This window comes from Chanos chanos, chromosome 12 (assembly GCF_902362185.1).
Source record: "Chanos chanos chromosome 12, fChaCha1.1, whole genome shotgun sequence".
Classification (NCBI taxonomy): domain Eukaryota; kingdom Metazoa; phylum Chordata; class Actinopteri; order Gonorynchiformes; family Chanidae; genus Chanos; species Chanos chanos.
The window spans coordinates 17,972,294-17,992,267 of record NC_044506.1 but is presented as its reverse complement, the minus strand read 5'-3'; the positions used below and the strand labels follow the sequence as shown (position 1 = coordinate 17,992,267).

General features: G+C 41.8%; 2 protein-coding genes across 2 annotated transcripts; one reads left to right on the top strand and one right to left on the bottom strand.

Moving 5' to 3' along the window:
• Nucleotides 1-899: 899 nt before the first annotated feature.
• Nucleotides 900-15,364, top strand: cap2 (cyclase associated actin cytoskeleton regulatory protein 2). Its single transcript, XM_030789371.1, has 12 exons — nt 900-1,020; nt 1,438-1,538; nt 3,585-3,662; nt 8,934-9,077; nt 9,928-10,013; nt 10,479-10,584; nt 13,163-13,343; nt 13,704-13,876; nt 14,259-14,382; nt 14,515-14,597; nt 14,844-14,984; nt 15,281-15,364. Exons 1-12 carry the CDS (start codon nt 900-902, stop codon nt 15,362-15,364), a joined length of 1,422 nt encoding a protein of 473 aa, XP_030645231.1.
• Nucleotides 15,365-17,591: 2,227 nt separating this feature from the next.
• On the bottom strand, nt 17,592-19,443 carry aunip (aurora kinase A and ninein interacting protein). The gene is made up of 4 exons (XM_030788549.1): nt 19,336-19,443; nt 19,078-19,234; nt 18,320-18,646; nt 17,592-17,905 (listed from the first exon to the last, which is right to left on the bottom strand). Exons 1-4 carry the CDS (start codon nt 19,441-19,443, stop codon nt 17,592-17,594), a joined length of 906 nt encoding a protein of 301 aa, XP_030644409.1.
• Between the last annotated feature and the right edge of the window lie 531 nt (nt 19,444-19,974).

Sequence of the window (19,974 nt, the reverse complement as noted above, 5' to 3'; positions counted from 1 at the left end):
TTACTGGAGGTACAAGATTGATCCGAATAAATGTTTTCCTGACTTTCATTCATGAGGTCTCACCCAATACAGAATTTCTGTTTCCTTTGCAGTTGTTCTGTATGTACATGAGTTTGTCTTTTGTCATTCCAAATCCTTCACACTTTCATTTTGAAACACAGATGTGCTCTCGTTGCTTAAATGAACAGAAAAGACCCAGGAGTGAAACATGAACGTATCTCAGCGACGCAGCAGCGGGAGGGGTGTGTGGGTTTAGTGCTGGGTCTGGTGGACAGTGCTGGGACAGTGTGTGGACTTGTCTTATTACGGTCCTCCTCTTCTTTTTGGCTGGGAACTGCTGTTACATTCCTCTGTTTAGATGAGAGTTTAGAAGGTGTGGCAGTGGGGCAGAGGGCCAGCAAAATCTCTCCACTCACTCACATAATCCTGCGCTCTGTGTGTGTGTGTGTGTGTGTGTGTGTGCGTGTGTGTCAGTGTCAGACAGGGAATACTAAGCACTGCCATTTTTGGTGTGCTCACCCAAAATTGGTAATATTTTGGAAACTCCATCATACCATCTCTGTAATGTTGCCGTTTTGAGAGATAAATGTAAAGTATGTTTTGATAGTGTATGTAACTGAACCCTTGCACAATCTCGCCTGGAGTGTATGGAACTGAGCCCTCTAGCTGGGCGATGCTTGTTTTGATCAGGATGTCGTTGAATGTTTTAGGTTTTTTTTTTGTTTTTGTTTTTTTGTTTTGTTTTTTTTTTTTTTACTAGAGAAGTATCTGACCCAATGGCCTTGTAAATGACAAACACTGAAATGACAACACTCAACACCAACACTCAACTCCACGATGAAACAGTCCAAGACACTTTGATAACCCCTGCACGTTCTTTGTCGTCCAGGCTTGTCGCCATGGAAACCTATATCGAGCGACTGGAGCAGGCAGTTGTACGCCTGGAGTCTCTCTCCGCCCAGATGCAAAGCCGCTCCGGAGGAATGGCCTACGGGGACTTTGTCAACGGAATCAACGGAGGTATCACCTGTCCGCTTCAAACTTCACGCATGCCATGTGTAGTTCTGTCTGTTCATTTAGTTTACGTAAGAGGAATGACCTTAATCACCAAAAAGGTTTGAGGGCAATGTGAAGTTCTTGTAAATGTGGAGAACATCTGGCAGTTTTGCTTATGCTACAAATTTAGATTTAGCTTTTGATTGGCAAAATAAATATGAATAGATCTAAAACAAATGCACAAAAACTGGGATCAGCACATGGGCTCTCTTGTGGTTTTTAGGGGGAAAAAAAATGAAGTGAACGCCTATAGCAGTGTATGATTAAACTCAAGGTCCATTTGCAGCAGAGGAGCACTTGATTAACTGTTTCTCTTTGATTTGAATAATGTTTGGCCTCAGAAACTCTACCATTTTTTTGTTCATAATTTTTTACTTGAAGGTGAGGCCCAGTGTATGGAAGCATTTGACCATTTGATTAAGGGTCCTGTGACTGATTACTTGAAGAACAGCAGGATCATTGGAGGAGACGTAGCAAAGCATGTATGTACCGCTCTGTTGTGTGTGTGTGTGTGTGTGTGTGTCTGTGTGTGTGTGTGTGTGTCTGTGTGTGTCTGTGTGTGTCTGTGTGTGTCTGTGTGTGTGTGTGTGTGTGTGTGTTAAAAGAAGAAGCGTAGAATGAGGAAGGAAGAAGGAGGAAGATTGTTGGCATTGATAAGCAGCAATTGAAGTAAAACAGTCATTGAGAAAAAATGTTTCAGAGCTCAACACACACACACACACACACACACACACACACACACAGACACACACACATATACACACATACACACACACACGCACACAAACTCAACAGCTGCTATGGGTAAAGGTCTTCCCATAGACCCTTGTTACCTCTGCAGTGTTTATCCTCAGACATCTGCCACGTTGACCAGGACAAAGAGCTGTTTTCACTCATGCACAAAGCCCAATCATGAGGATGAATATAATGATAACACTTCTAATAATAACTTCTTGTGTCTCGAAATATGTGCCAATACTTTATGTATTTATCTTGCCCAAATACCAAGACGCGTATTTGTTTTTGGACACCATGTGTCCTGTTTCTTCCTCTTTTTCTTTCTTTTTTTTCTGCAGTGCATTGAGTAACTGGCTTCCTGTGAAAGTCTCTTATGATTTACAGTGTCAGAGCACCGTTTAGCCGTAGAAGTTCCGTTCCCGACCTGTAAGAATGAAGGGAATTCTCACAGGTTAGAGGACCTGAAAGATCCAGGAATTGGTTTTGTTCTGTGTTTTTTTTAAAAGAAAAAGTTTATTTTTTACTGCTTTTACAGCGTTAGTCAACTCTAGAAAACTCGTAACTCAGAGCTGACGTTAACCTCTGAGTGTCAGTCTCTTAAAACCTCTGAACTTTGGAGAGCAATCTCATTCCTGAGTCAACCTCATCGTCAGGCACCTGCTTTGGAACAACAGCACTCGTGTTCCTGCCCTGACTGACAGTTTGAAAAACACAAGTCTTTTTTTTTTTTTTTTTTTTTTTGCTATGATGCATTAACACCCTTAGAATGACCTCTTCTATAAACTGCAGCACAGTCTAAGCTACTCTAATGCCAGTCTAATGCATTCAGTTTTACACACTGAAATTGTTGGTCGCTTTAGGAAAAAAATGTGGTTGCCTCTGAACTGGGCAAATAAATTTGAGTTAGTCAAATCTGGAAATGCAGTCTAACATCTTGAATGTTAGGTGGGTGTGTGTGTGTGTGTGTGTGTGTGTGTGTGTGTGTGTGTGTGTGTGTTTTACGTCTGAGGGAAACGTTCCTCTGAAGTTTTGGTCACCTGTACTTTTTTTTTTTTTTCTTCTAATGTCAGTCACTCCGCAGTCACCTGTGTGTAACCCAAAGGCATTTGAGCCTTATAAGTGGAAATGCCAGTATCCAGGATTCGTGTTGTGCTTTACCTCGAAAGGCGTTCAGTACTTTTCATTTCTCATCACGGTTAAAGTGGGGGTAGGGTTGTTGTTTTTTTTTTTTCTCTCTCTCTCTTTTAGTCAGCTCCTTTTAAGGTAATACAGTCTTCTGGGTTCTCTGCTCTGTAAGAGGAGGTCTTTTCCCAAACAGGAGTTTGCCTCCTTGGACCCTACCCAGTGAAACTTAGTGTGTGTGTGTGTGTGTGTGTGTGTGTGTGTGTGTAGTGTGTGTATCACTTGCAGCACACACTCAGAGACAAGGACATAAAACAGCACTGACCCCAGTCTTTGGTAAGAGCTGTGTTTTTGCCTGTGGCTAAAGACAACAGCTTTGAGGGCTGAAAAACAACATTTTCTCGCTCATATAATTGTATAATCTAAGTAGATTTTTGGGCACACAGTCTTGTTTATTGTATTATAATTTAAATCTGGAAGTCTTAATTAGTGCTGGTAACATGTAATGAATGAGGCAAAGGTCATTTGAGTGGGTCACAGCTCATCGCTGTCAAAGGAGACGATTTAGAATATTTTTCATTACTTGTTCATATTTAGGATTTTTTTTTTTTTTTTTTTAAAACCAAGGTCTGAATAAATTTCTGAATATTTGTTTGTTCTCTTGACAGGCTGAGATGGTGAATGAGGCTCTGCAGGTGCAGAGAGCCTTCCTGAAAATGGCCACCACTCACCAGGAGCCAGCACAGGTGAAACTGTGTGCGTGTGTGTGTGTGTGTGTGTGCATGTGTGTGTGTGAGAGAGAGAGAGAGAGAGATAGACAGATAGATAAAGAGAGAAGGAAAAAGAGAAGGGAAGAGAGAGAGGGAAAGAGAGAGAGAGAGAGTGAGATCCCCATATTTTTTCTTAATTGTTTATCTGAGTGAAACAACAGCTGAATGAAATCAATCTAATTAATGTGAACTGAATAATCTGGAAACAGTTCTGGGTCCCATAATAAAGAAAGGGCAAGTATTTGCACCATGCAGTGCAGAGCTATCCTTCACTTATCTGACAGGATTGGCATTATTATATCGTCTTAAATCATCAGTTTGTAGCTCGGCAGCCGGTACAGTTTAATAATAACTCTACGCATTTTCCCCCCTGAATCCTAAAGCAGTTCGTGTGCTCCTGTGCTCCTCAGTGCTCCTGTGCTCCTCAGTGTCTCTGTGTGAATGGTTAGCCATGCGACAGCCCTGCCCTCTGTTCACATAGGGATTATCTCCACTGTTCAAAAAGATATGCCAATACTACACATTCCCCGCACATTCACGTAAGTGTGGGGGTACAGCTGGGGGTCAGCGTGATGTCATCCCATTGGACTTTGGGTCGTCTGTTACTCTAACAGGAAGTGATTAACTGAAGCATGCAGGTCATTGGACAAGAGGAGGAAGAATGAAAGTGCCCAATAAACAAACAGGGCCCAGAAAACTCTGTCTGAATCTGTGATTTCGCCATGTTTTTTCAGGGGTCTAATAAAATTCCCTACTGGTTTCATTCTTTTTTCTTTTTTTTTTTGATGTTCATTAGTTTCAGCAAAAGAGTAAATTGTGTTTGTTAGTGTTTGACCATTTTTTTTTTAATGTTCACAATCATATCTGCCTCTTTTATTGATCAGATAGACTGGACATGCCTTTTTGACTCATTGAAGTTCTTCCCGTTTGCTCTGAATCCTAGGACATGGATCCTGCTTTTACATTTTGTTTTTCCAGCAGTTTAGTATTTTAAGTCAGAATTCACATGACAGTTCTGTAATGATTTGTTCTTCTTTGAGAGACTCCGCTCCTCATCTTTGGCTCACTGTAAAGCGTGCTGTTGTATCGGCACCCACCAAAATGGCAGCTTTCTCAGATCACAGTTTCACAATTGTGCAAGATCCTAATCTTTCACAATCGTTTACAAGATCACAGATATTGGCAGTCCTGTTTTCGAGACTTCTTTTCTCTCCTTGCCCGTCTCTGTAATGTTTTTAGAAACGGAGAAGACGTTGGGAAATATCTTAAACCATTCCTGTAAACAGAATCTTTCCAGCATCGTCATCTTTGGGACTGAGGTCCATGGCTGCAAATCCAAATGCAGGTTTTCAGTGGGATTCATGTCCAGAAACCCAGCCCAGTTGCAAAATGTTGATTTGTTGTCAAATTGTCGGTTTTTCTTTGTGGATTTTGACCTCAGCTCAGAGTCGCCGGCCTGTTGAAAGGTCAACTTTGCCAGAAGAACCAGCTTGGTTTTTTTTTGGTTGAAATGAATTGATGCTTTATAGAGCTCATGAATTTGTTGACCTTAGCGAGGGGGGGGGGGGGCCATACCATTGGAACCAAAACACATAAATAACGTAAGACCTTCTCAAAATAACGTAAGATATTTTACCTATAGGGATGCCGTCGCCCTGTATGTGTTTCCTGTTCTGTGTTTCCTGTTCTGTGTATGGATCAGAATGGCCTGGGCATCCGTATTGCGAGGTTCTTTTGGAATGTGTGCCCTTCTCGCAATATGAATACCGAGAGATCAGTATCAACGTTGTGTTCAGAGCTAACCGACCACATCACCCAGTTTGAGTCCAGTTACCAATACTTGGAGTCTGGCAAACCTCAGGTGCTTTCACTGGTTGGTTTTCGAACAAAAGCTTTTCTCTGGCAACCCCTCAAATTCTTCCCTGGCTCCGGCCCGCCGATTTTTCTCCGGATTTTTCCCTCCCCTTTATGTAGAGCACGTAAGAATTAACGAACAGAATTACTGAACATTTGAGGGCGTGAAGAAAATATCGTTACTGAGATACTTCTGTGATACAGACTTGATTTTAGAGCCGACTGTCATTGACTGGGTGTCACAGTGGAAGAGGCCACCCATCTATCAGTTCATTTTTCATCCAGTTCTTCTGTTATGCCAGCCATGCTCTCAGGGCACAAAAAGTGTTGATCCTAAAATGACACCATAACGATCACTGAGAAGAACCAGACGGGGCCTACCGTCCCTTAATCCAGTTACCACCTCCTAAGATCGTACCCCACACACACACACACACACACACACACACACACACATACACATACACACACTGATCAACAATGTTTTTGCTCAGCTCATGCTTCATATGTGGAAAGCCACTGGAAGATCTGCAAAAGGACATTAAATGACACAGAGGAAGTTAAAACGTAAAAAGCTCCATTGCTGAGCTCAGAGTTACTGGCCCCGTCTATAGGAGAGTCACTTCCCAAATGGTTTCCCTTGGGAAGAAACACTAAATTAGATATGCTGAGAGAGGTCTGAATGATTGTGATCCTCCTGTTTGTTCCCACATATGTGCACAATATGTTTAGTTACAGTTACACACACACACACACACACAACCAACTATTATTGTGTATGTTTGTCTTATTCAGTGTATGTAGAAATAGAGACATGCTAACCTAGAAACACACACACACACACACACGCATGCACACACACACACACACACATGCATGCACACACACACACACACACACACGCGCGCATGCACACACAAAACAGAACTCTCCCTCACTTGGACACAAACACAGTGTTTATCTGCTGTGCTGCTCCATCATCATGTAGAGCAGTAACACTGACTGCTAGCAGGGTTCCCTGAGGGATGCTGGTCTGTGGCCGCCGTAGAAACCTCTGGCTTCTTCTCTCCGCTGAACCCAGTTTGCATTCTGTGGCTTTTTATGGGCATGTTCTATATTTGAGTTTCTGTGTCTGTGGCCGGGGGGGGTCACGTGATGACTGGTCCTGCACCCCCCCCCCCCCCCCCCCCGTCACTTGTTGGGAGTGTTTGTGTGGCTTGCAGACCGCAGCTGTTTCTCTCCGTAATTTCCTTTCAGTGTCCCGTTGGCCTGGGGGGGGGGGGCTTCACAGCCACAACTGAGGAAGGAGTGTGGGGGGGGGCCGAAGTGATCTTAGCTTAACACTGTGGCCGAGGTCATTGGCACTTGTAGCTGTAAAAGTGTCAGTTTAGCCAAGCTGTGGTGCATTTTTCAATGGGATTGATACTTATCATGTGGTTTTGTGATTTCTTTTCCCTGTTGCAGATAATTATAGCCTAAACACTAAGCCCTCAGTCAAACAAAAACAAACAAACAAACATACAACCAAAAAAAAATCCCCTCCACTTTATCTTGAAGTCTTGGTTAATCTGTCAGGTTCTCATTCATGGTCTTCTGAATGCGTTTGTGACTTATTCCCTGGGTTCCATTCAGAGCCTAGAGATAGCCAGACTATTTCTGTCCCTCTCCCCCTGAAGAGGGCATGATATGAGGGAAAACAGGAGGGGGGAGAGTCCAGAGTGGATCCAGGAAAAGTCACTGAGGTTATGATTGTTGTTCCAGGTATAATAAGAATCGTATACTGGGACATTTGTGCCTGGTACTGGGACACTTTGTTTACTTGGCTGTCTACTGATGATCAGATGGTGGGCACTTGATTTGATTACTGTAATGGCTTGAGTTTAAAAAAAAAAAGCTTTATAAGATCTGAATTTTTTTTTTTTTCTGTATTTTTGGCTCTTAGACATGGAAAGTATGGCAGCAGTTCTCTGTATGAAAGCAGAGCATGAAAGAGCCATCTTCATCTCAAATAATGAAAATCATGCACATATTCATTAAGGAAAGAATTTGTGTCTCTCTCTCACACACGCACACACACAGATTTGCATGCGCGCATGCACGCGTGCACACACATGCACACGCACCCACATGCAAAAATTACAGCAAACAAGTCTCAGCTGTTTTAACTTGTTGGCACAGAGACATGTTCACAATATTATCAAATGCAAAACGCTAACAATGTTCAGTTACAAGCAAAAAATAATGATGCTAAATATAGTAATAATAACAATCTATAGAAGTCATGATAATACTAGCAGTATAATCTCTCTGTGGTGAACTACTTTTTTTTTTTATTACCTTTGTTTACAAAATTACTAAATCCTACTGATGGAATGTGAGTTTAGGTACATGAAAATCAATGATACGAGATACAAGACACTCTCAAATAGAAGCGCAGTGCAAGGGTTCACGATACCCTGCCGTGCTTCGAGAGAGCACTCACATTGATTGCCAGAAACAAATTAGAACTTGAGCTATGAAATCAGAAATCGATATTGTTATTTTCTTTCCCCGGCAAAAGTCAGCGTTATGACATCGAAAGATGAATAGGATTCAAGTTGAAATAATGGTGTACATGGCAACCAGTCGAACACAGGCATAAATAAGAAAACATTCGTATTACAAAGGAAACAGTGTGTTCTCTGTCCCGGCCCGGCTCAGAGGTAAAGTGTAAACAGTGCGTCTGTGCAGGGCCTTACAAGGCTAGAGGGATCTCCCCATCAGCTGTGGAATGCTGGGTGGGAGGGCGGTAGGCTCTTCTGGCTCCTTCATTGGAAAAAAAAAACTGTCTTTCTATTAGATGCCCATTCAAGAACTTTTTGGCTTAACCGCGTTACCCTCTCACACATTTTCGCAGCATGGGAGCACAAACTTGCTGTGTGTGTTCTCCATTAAGTGAAATTATGCATGAAAATATATAACATGCATGTTTGGCAGAAAAGAGGTCAAGTAAAGGTGCGCGTTTGTTGTACACCCCGGGGTTTGGATCGATCTGTTGGCGCGCAAAGCGTAAGTGTTAGCGTTTGGCGCGGAGGTTTTGTTCTCGTGGGGCGCGTGAAAAACAACGTGGTCGCGAAGCACTGTGGGGTGGGGGTGGGGGGGGGGGCACGTAACAAAGCATTGTGGGAGTTGACTTGGAAGACTGACTGGCTCAAAAAAGGCTGTCATGTTAAGACTTCAAAGAGGAGTTTTCATCTCTTTGCAAAGCTCAGACATATGAAAAAAAAAAAAAAATCTGATGGGGCGAAAGAAAGGGGGATGATTTCCATAAAAGGTGAAAAACCAAAGTGAACGAATCCACTCCAGAGGTATAACTGACCTCTTGACATATTCCTCTTTGCCTTGCTTTCTCAGACGGAGCTGTCAGATCTGCTCAGGCCCTTGTCGGACCACATCCAGGAGATCCAGAGCTTCCGGGAGAAGAACCGGGGCAGCAGCCTGTTCAACCACCTGTCGGCAGTGAGCGAGAGCATCCCCGCCCTGGGCTGGGTGGCAGTGGTGAGTACCACCTCTCTGTGGAAGACTAAGGTATTTTACTCATGTACTCAGTGAAGAAGAACGAATACAGTTTCTAATTTCTGAGGTAGATCACTTGCTTTAGCTTGTGCAGCGCTAGTAATGCCATCCGTGATTGGTCAGTTCAGTTACAGTGTGCTGGTCATCAGAGACGTTATTGGTTTCACAGTTGTCATTCACATTAACTTATGCCAATTGATGTTTGCATTCTGCTACATGGAAAAACGTGAAATTTGTCTTGCCTTTGTTAACCTTATGAGTAGCATACGTCCAAACTGTTAACATGAACACTTGTCATTTTTCAAACTTTTTTTCCTTTTTCTTTTTTTTTGCAGTAGTAGATAAAGTCTTTCTTTTATAGTAAAGTGGGGGAGGGGGGTTAACCCAGTGTGTAGATAAATCATATGAGGTCCCTTTCAATGAGACACACACTGACTGTACCACAAAGCGCGATCTGGACTTTATCAGTTTTCAAAACAGGACTTCATGGCCAATCGTCTCTCGCATACCATTTGTTTATAATCTATTTAAACCTTTTCACCGCGCACTTGTACTCTTAGTTTACATTACGCAGCAGCCGCGGTGCTGATTTTGACTCATCACAGATTCACTTCCATGTTGCTCAGTGTGTGTGTGTGTGTGTGTGTGTGTGTGTGTGTGTGTGTGGAGGGGGGGGTTTTGCTAATACAGATCTTCTTGGTGTCTTGTATTTAATACTCCAGAGACACTGTGGGTCCAGGCTGTGTACATTAAGAGGCTTTTAACATCTTTTCACCTTCTTCTGTCTCTGTCTTTCTGTCTCTCTCTCTCCCTCTCTGTCTCCCTCTCTCAGAGTCAGAAGCCGGGGCCATACGTTAAGGAAATGAATGACGCCGCCATGTTCTACACTAATCGAGTTTTGAAAGACTACAAAGACACGTGAGTATCTCCGTGCTCTGGAGACGCCGGGCTGACAGCTTATGTAAAGCTTATTCAGAGCGCTGATTTAAGACTCGGGCTTTAATGTATTGGTTCACTGCTTAAAAAACCTCTCAACGTGAGGAATTCTGCTGCCGCGGTATATCAGGAATGGTGCGTTTTTGTTTCGTTTTTCTCCCGTGAATTAGTTTATGCTACTTATTAACTGTTTATTGGAAACACAATACATAACGTCCTCTTATTTGTTCATGCAAATTACATGCTAATAATATGCATTTGTTTTATTCACTGTCTTATTTATGCATTAGTTTCATTCATGAATATTGGAAGCACACAACGTCCATAGAGGTATTGGTTGGATTAGGTTGGAATAGGAATAGTTGTAGGTTGGTCATGTTTAGAGCTGTTAACTCACGTTTAAAAACACGCCTGTTTTGTGTCTATCGTCCTCTGGCTGGTTTGTAGTGACCCTCGTCACGTGGAGTGGGTGCGCTCTTACCTGGGCATCTGGACTGAACTTCAGGGCTTTATCAAGCAGCACCACACTACTGGACTGGTCTGGAGTAAGACTGTGAGTGTCAACACACCAAACACAGTGCCTGAACACACGCCGCATCACCGTGGGCTTTGGGCTCTGCTCTGTTCTGACCGCGGTGATGTTGTAAAAAAAAAAAAGAGCGCTTTGTTGTGAATGAAGAAGAGAAATATAGTTACACACTTGGCCTAGCTCAAGGCTGCTCTACATCTGCATATAATGTTCGTTAATATATCTGTACTGTATTTCTTCCTACAACTGTAATCACTCGACAGTGTGAGGACAGATACTAGAGTTCATAGATACTAGTGTTGTTAGAAAAAAAAATCAAACAGCACAGATGGCATCCCACTCATAAAATACAGCATCATTATGATCACTAGAGAATCAGTACTCTGACCAGTCAAAATGAAGAGTTGTCTCAATGAAAGGAGTGGTGTGGCAGTGAAAACTGACCAGAACCCAACTTGGATGTACCAACAAGTTTTGGACATTTTAGCCTTCCAGTATACTGTATATTTTGATACAAATTTCTTTGAAAAAAAAAAAAAAAAAACAGAACACAAAAGCCAACCAACAATTCAGTTGAGGAAGCGTGACATAGAAATGACCTTTCTTGGTCTCTTTGGTACCTGTGGCAGAGGGGCCTTCCGGAAAACACGCCTCTGTTTACACGAGTTTTTGTCTTATTCCTCTCACTTCTTTCTCTGTTAGTGACCTGAGTATGTATCTGAATCAATGACCAATTAACATTTGGTTCCGGGGATTATTTTTCATTTAAAAGAATATTAAAGGTGTTAAGGATTTCTCCATTGTTATCCAAGAAATGAATTACCCAGAACAGAAATGATTCAAATTAAGAAAATCAAGAAGAATAAAAAATTTTCAATCTTCGGACTCTTAGTGAAGACTTAAAAAAGGGGAACACAGGATGTGAAATTTCCCATATAACGTAATGATGTGACAAATATCACCCTTTTAAAGTTATACTGCTTCTGTACCATTCCCACCCTTTGTGATTAAACCGTTTAATGCCTTCCCCCACCAAGCTAGGTCTGTTATGTCTAAAACCATGTCAGGGGCATGTAGACAGTTGTTCTCTCCAGTAGTCCGCTGGTTTGTGGAGATGTGAAGCGCAGTGTGTGTGAGGCAGACAGAAACCTGAGACGTCTCAGTGGGTGTATGTCAGCTGTTCCTCCTGCTGTGAACACTCAGAGTGTGTGAAGGAGTGTGTGGCATGGACAGGTGGTCCTTAGAGTCTTTCTGAATGGGAGGTGGGTGGGGGGGGTTTGACCAAAGGCATATTCTAACAAAGGCTTAGTGTGTGTAGCATACACACCTGCTCCAACACACACTGCATGTAATTCAAACCGCCCTCTCGTGTGTTCAGAGTTACGCTCGACGATGTCGCGTAGAAACGCGTGCATCTCGCCCGTTCGCAATAGACGAGCGGACGGTAGCATTTCTTTAACGTAACGGACCCGCTCCATTTGTTGATGCGTCGACTTGAAACCTTTCCATTCTTTGACAGACTTTTGACCTCTGAGGTCAAAAGGTCACCATGCAAGAGTTGAACCCATACCGTGTTTATACATCAGCGCGAGTTATGAGGCTTGAGGGGACTGAAGTGTGCCTGTGTGAGTGTGTCTACTGGACTGTCAGTTGTTGTCACTGGTTTGAGTGATGAAGAGGGACTGGGCGCAACTGTTTTTGGCAGCTGCACTGAAGCTGAGAAACCACATAAGCCGGTCTCTCCACTTTTGACCTGCTTACCAACTGTTTTACAGTCATCTTCTCTTTCATTGGCAGCTGCAACTCAAAACAGCTTTCAGACAACACAGCCTTCAGACAATAAGAAGCTTACCATCACTGAATTATTACTTTTAGCTACATCACCCACATACAGATATCTAAATTCATAAATCAGGACTTTGTCCATCTACAGAATCTTCTATACCACATTTTGTACATATAATCAACGATTTTTCATACATATGATGGATGTATTGCACAGTTATGAAAAGTGGACTAAAACAAATGTTGAATGTTTAAGAGGCTCTGTTTTCTGGGGCGATTAATCAGAACTCAAATATACACATAAACGGAAGGCCACTTCTGTGAATAAAAGCTTAACAAGTATGGAGCATGTAAGAGGTTTATGTAGTAAGATTCTCATTAGACCTCTCATCGCAAAATCTGACAAATTCAGTGCTCTTCATCACTCGCCGCAACAATGACCCTAGACTCCCTCTACTGGAGAGAAAACATACTGCAATCAGCACCAATCAGCAGAGTTACTAGCATGGACTAGTCCCAATTTTTTAAAACTGTAACAAGACTTTTAATTACATGTATATATAAATTACAATTACATATATACATGTAATTACACACACACACACACACACTATATATATATGTGTGTGTGTGTGTGTATATGTATATATATGTATATATATGTATGTATGTATGTGTGTGTGTATGTGTGTGTGTCTGTATATATATATATATATATATGTTTAAAGATTAACATTAACATTCTTGAACTATGTTAGTGCTACTGTCCTGTTCATTCACTGGAATCTTGATGACTGATGTCAGATGTCATCCACAGGGTCCTGTCGCCCCACCATCCCTGTTCTCCACTCCATCTGCAGGCCCCTGCCCTCCGCCTCCCCCGCCACCTCCAGGACCTCCACCCGTCTTCACAGATGAAGGCTCTCAGCCGGACAAGTCTGCGGCTCTGCACTCGGCACTGTTTGCCCAGCTTAACCAGGGAGAAGGCATCACTAAAGGTGAGCAGATGGACATTACAGTGTTGCCTTATAGCATTACATGTAATGATGCTGCCAAGATTCTGAGTTGCTTTGGAAAAACACAAGAAAGTATTTCAAAGTTGGCTCTGGCTGTCACACTGTATTCTCTGAAAATGGAATAGACAAACAGAAAAGTGTTGACTCTTACGTGTCTGAACTTTTACCTACTTGTGTTTGAACTGACCGGTGCCGTGATGAGAGACAGTTTTTTTTTTAAATCCTTTAACATGAGTTTGATTTTGTGAGTTCTGTGAGCAGTGAGTTTAGCGGCAGTAATGAGACAACGGAACTAAGATGAGGAGAGGAGATGATTCTGAAGATGAGCGTTTTCTCCGTTAGGTCTGAAACATGTGTCCGAAGACCAGAAGACCCATAAAAACCCCACCCTGCGTTCTCAGGGGGGGCCACACCCTGCCTCTTCATCCAAAGCCCGAAGCTCCAGCTCTGCTCTGCCTGCCCCTGCCAAAAAACATTCCCCCATGCTGGAACTGGAGGGGAAGAAATGGAGAGTCGTATGTTGAACTAGTCTCACGTCTCTTCACGAGTCTCAAGTTGTTTTTGACTGATTAAAACTGTTTGCCCTCATATTGCATGTGGAGTTCATCTGTGCCAAGGTTACAGCGTCTGATCCAGATGTAGTTTAAGTTCATTCAAAGTAGCGTGTAAGTAGTAATGTAAAAATCAATATTTGGTACAGTGAGGTGATGCAGAGTGTACCCTTAGAGTTTTATAAACCCACAAAACCTGTGTATGAAGTGAAGACTACTCCGTGTGTTGAGACTACTCCGTCATGCTTGCGTACCTGTGTAAATTCACCATGCACTTGCTGGCAGAGAGCAGACATCGTGTCTAAAGTACTTACAGAGCCGTATTTTTTTTCCCCTGGGCTTTTAGGAGCACCAAGAGCAGGCTCACGCCTTGGTGATTGAGGAGACTGAGCTGAGACAAGTGGTCTATGTCTACAACTGCAGCAACTCCACACTTCAGATCAAGGGCAAAGTCAACTCCATTATTGTTGGTGAGTCAAACACTGTGACATGATATATATATGGTTTTACCCGGACACGTTTAGTATTTTCAACTGGTTGAATAGCGTGTGTTCTTATCTGTTTTTTGTTTTTTTTTCGAATGTCTGTTTTTGCATTTTCAGATAATTGTAAGAAACTTGGACTTGTATTTGATAACGTGGTTGGCATTGTTGAAGTCATAAACTCCAGAGACATTCAGCTTCAGGTGGGAACATCCGCAAAGATTACCTCTTCCTGTAAGGTTAAGAAAATGTTTCATGACACACAAACCAAAGGGAGACCTTGTTACAACACTTGCCTTAGAGAATGTCATGAATGGAACTAAATTATTGTGAATTCAATAACAAGAGCAATACCAGGGTGAAAATCCAATAGGAGAAAATCCATTGCCTTCATATAAAATAAGTCAGTAATCTACATTGGGGTTTTTTTTGTTCTCCCTAAACTGCAGGTGATGGGAAGAGTACCGACCATTTCCATTAATAAGACTGAGGGGTGCCATGTGTACCTGAGCCAGGACTCACTGGACTGTGAGATCGTCAGTGCCAAGAGCTCTGAGATGAATATCCTGATCCCACAGGGCGACGACTACGTGAGTCCGAATTCGCCACCCTCACCCTCATTCGCCATCTCTCTTATAACCCATTCACTTTCACTCACATCTTTGAACAGAGCAACTAACACAACACTACAGAGCCCCCCCCCCCCCCCCAAAAAAAGATTCACCTAGAATTTACACGAAACTGAAGAATGACATATGTATGTGACTGCAGATGTGGTAGATGATATATCATATATGAAAATGAAGATAAAGTTCATCACACGCTCTTTTATGTGTCATGATTTGGTCGTATTTGAACGGAATGATTTTCTGCATTTGTTCAACAGAGAGAGTTTCCAGTACCAGAGCAGTTTAACACAGTTTGGGACGGGTCCAAGCTGGTGACAGAACCGACAAAAATCGCTGGCTGATTGGTTCTTCGCCTTGTTCTCCACGTCAGCTCCACCAACAGCACCACCACCATCACCATCATCATCTCTCTCTCTGCTTTAACGTTCTGTCTCACCACAATCCAGAGATTGACACAGCTGAGGTCTAAAAAGGGATAGAGACATTAATATATACTATACATGCATAGTTTAGATGATTATAGATGATTGCCTAAGGCACAGAGAATTATTTTAGATTCTGGTAATAAAATTGTATTTTTTCAACAGCACTTTGAAAGGTATATTTTGGAATGTAATGTATCTTTATCTATGCATTTCGTTTGAGAAGGTCCCACCTGCAAAGTACAGCGCATCAAACATTAAATTGTCATGTTTTTTTTATGCAAATTTCTTTTAACTAGTCTTTTGTGGTAATGTCACACTTTATCCTTCGTGAGCCTACAGATGTGTGCCACAAGGTTTTTATATCCCGTTTTTATTTTCAGACGTTGTAGTCATGCCTTTTTCTGTCATTTCGGTCTTTTTTTCGCATTATCATTATTATTATTATTATTATTTAGGCAGGCCAGTTCAACCTAATTACAAGTTCTTTGATACACAGAGGTATTTTCTGGCACCTCTAATGTCATCTGTCGTGCCATTAGAATTAATAAAGCATGTAATATTGTTCTGAAACGCTGCTCCAAGGTAGAAACCACTAAATGAAACAGGTGTATTTTTAAAGTTGCATATGTAACAGAAGTAGATGACAGTTTGACTACAAGTATGTCAATGGTATTTAAAACCACTGTTCCTCTACATTGTAACTAGTCAGTGTAATTCATGACTCTAGTGTTTATTCAAAATAAAACCAGTCAAATGTTAGTTGCGAGTGTTCTGTAGAGATAAAAGAGGTATAGAGGTAAAGTGTATTCTGCCATGTACTTACTGAGATATGTTTTAAGTCACTGAGCAGTGATTGGTACACGTGTTTATACCTGAATAGTATGCAGTGAATACATATGTGACATAGTGTCATACTCAGAGTTCGGGACCGACTCCCATAAGACATCTCACAGTGTGTCATATGTTAACTACGTTTTGGGGAACTTTGTTTGCACTGAATTAAATTGATCTCCCTTCATTCAAAATGAACTTAAAATTCTGTAACATATGGCCAATTGGATTCATGTTCATGAATTGATGGGAGTCATTTAAAAAAAAAAATTCGGACATCCAATATGGTAATCAGCCGCAGTGTCAGATACAAAAGCTGTGTTAACAGTAAACTGTCATAAGGTGAGCCTTGTAATTGTAGTTGTTGATGAAATAATGATTTTTAAGCAATGTGTGATTCTAACCAGATTAAAGAAAGGGTCAAGTAGTGTTGAACAATCTGAGGTCAGTCAGTAGGTCATTGTTCTTGCATTGTGCTTCCATAAACCTCATCAGCAGTTAAATGTTACATTGATTTTTTTTTTTTCAGGTGACCTACATGTTTTAAAACCATGGCTTAGTAAGAACAGGTCATTGGAAGCTTCTAATTAACAGACATATAGGCTGATCTTGAAAAGCCATTATATCAGATACCTCATTTGAAAGCCACTAACATGCTTTCTTAAACAATATCTGTAGAGCTCAATTGGTTGAATGTAAAATGTCTCTTTTTTTCCCCAAAATAAAATCTGAGCTGTAAAATGTCTGATTGTTGTACATGTCATATGAAAAGCAGTTTTACGCAAATAACCTAGCATGTGTACTGATTACTATTCTTATACTGTTATTTATTTAAGAATAGTAGTGATTTCAGGCGTAAACAATCACAGTAAATGGTCCAATTACAGTAAATGACATATTGACGATCTCCATTTCCCATCTCACAGTTCAGTCTGTGACAAATTGAACCTCTGATAAAGTTGTCTCTTTTAAAGAATTCCGGGTTTATTAACCATCCCCCACTTGAGATTAAAATGCCTTAACGAGGACAAAGATGAAAACACGCTCCCTGGAGCTCTGCCATCTGGTGGTGTTTTGTAGATCAATTGGCAAAGAGACTCGTGTTGAGAAATGGTCTCCCTCGTCATGGATAATTATACCTGCAAACCTTTACGTCTAGTTGTTAATGATCATAAGAGGACAACATGATATTACATGCACATAATAATCACACATATTTTCAATCATAAATCCTTTTAAAGAGTAGCAAAGACTCATTTAAAGATCTTCCAATTAAGTATGAAATTATAATATCAGTCTGGTAAGTGGGCTCCTAGTGTTTAATTACCACGTTTCCCTCAGAGTCCTGTGTGAAAACCATCTCTGGTTCTGAATCTGATTCCCCTTTCATTTCTGGAGGAGACGGGGTGGGCAGCACGTTCCGGTAGGTTCTACATGCTGTGACATTGGTCTGGTCTTTCAAAGGGCTTCTTGATTGGTTACCTCGATGGGCTATCACTCGGAAACCCTCAGAGTCCTGAGTGAACAGAATGGCACAGGCGTCTCCTTCATCCTCCATCAAGTGATGTTCTGTAACCAGTTTTTGTGAGGACGACCAGTAATTCATCCTTACATTGGACATGGAACCTGTATTGAGAGAAAGAGGCTGCTTTATGGGGGAGGGCATATTCTCTTTACCCCTTCCATTTCTAACTGACCACTTATTCAACTGTGGCTTCATCTGTGACAGACCAAAATCCTGATCCTTGCTCTCTCTCTGCAGTCTCTCTGGTACTGACTGCTGAACCCTCGATGGTGGCTGCCAAACAGAGATATTCTCATCCATTATACGCTGAGGCCTGAGATTTGCCTTGCTTTGAAACCTTTCAGGATAAATAGCATCAAAGTGACCATTTTTTCTCTGTTCAAGATGCCTTCCATTGGTAGGAAGACGGTGCCCTTGAGATTCGAATGTATTGTGGTCCCAGGAGAAGACGGTTCTACTTGCAGGGTGACCTTGTTTCTTTTCAGGGATCCTGTGTTTTGTCAATGTATTTTCACCAAAGGTTTTCTCTGTCTCTGATGTCCTTAGGAGAGAGCAATTCTCCAGGGTTCTTCTCTTTTCAGCTGGTGGCTCTTCCTCGTCGGACTGGTAGCCTCCAATTAAATGGAAGAATTGTTGCTCTTTGTCACAGTCTTTGGCATCATGGACCTTCCCACCTGTTTCGGAGTTCACCTTCTCCTCCCGTCGATTTTCTGGAGTACTCTCATTGACCTCTTGATTCTGTTCTTCGGGAACCACAAACTCCATCTCGTGCTTCCTCTTTCTACCAGTATACGCTCCAATAGGTGATGTGGAACCAATCTCTGTTGCATGAACGTCCGCCTCTGGCAAATAATAAATAAAAGCAACGTCCAGTCAGTGGACACTATTTACATGAACAGAAACACACTTTTATAGCCCATTCACCTCACATTACGTTTATTTGGCTGACGCTTTTATCCAAAGCGACTTACAAGTGGGGAAACAATTCAAGCTCCAGTATCGTGCGAGACCTACGAGTAAGCGCTGAGTATTACATCTGTTTAAAGTGCAAGCAATAAGTGTGAATTTCTTTCAAGACAGAGGCAGGGGAGTAAGGCATGTTAGGGTGTTAGATGTAAAGAGAGTTAGGAGAGGAGGTGTTCTCGGAAAAGGCGAGTCTTTAAGAGGTTCCTGAAGATAGAGAGGGACGCCCCTGCTCTGATGGCAGTTGGTAGCTTGTTCAACCCGCATGAACATCTGAAAAGTTTTGGCAAAGTGAGGCACGGCATCTTACCTTTAGACCGCGGTGCAAAGAACGCCGATATCGTGCTCTGTCTCGTGGGGGGCATGGGATGTTTAGTCTGGGTGAAGCTTAACGACACTCCCGTACTGTAACCCCCTGAGCGAGCCAATGGATTCAGTAGTTTCAAGATAGGACGCATCTGTTTTTTCTGGTAGACAGTTGAAACGGTTGTGAAAAACAGATGATGAACCATCGCACAGTTTTGTGTTATTCATTTCTTTATTTTGAAAGATGAGGAATCAAATTTACCTGCTGCTTCTTCATACGAAGCTGTTCGGTGTCAAGCCAAACCCCACATTCTTCCTCATTCATTGTCGATGTAGTTATCTTCATGGTCTTCGTTTTCTTACGATTCATCTTCGATATTTTTGGTCCTGTTATTTACAATTTGCTTGAAAGAGTTATCCCGCGAAGAGAAGTAGTTACTGTGACGTTACTGGGTCTACTAGTTACATGACATTTCCTTTCAGTAAAAACTAAATTATATGCATACCGAGTTGAACGCTGATCTGGAGCAGCGATTACGTTCGGGTATGATAAACACCGTTTCAAATCGGCAATAACTTTTAGCCAAGTAACGCTACTCAACGATTTGTTTTTTCCCCAGATAACTAGACGCGTTCAGTCAGACTCGCGCGCCAGTTTGAATGACATTAGGTTGCCAGGTTCAAATTGTTTCACACCGTATACACATCTACACTGCACGACACTAATCGGCCGAGGAACCAAGATATTGCTATACAATATCCATATTTATTATTTTTTTAAAATCATTTGTTTATTATTATTTAGTATTAAATAGGTAATAAAACAAAAAAAAACCCTAAAACATTTGTATTTCACTAGGACTTGGCAACCCGGAGCTTCAGTCTCCGTCAACATTACGTA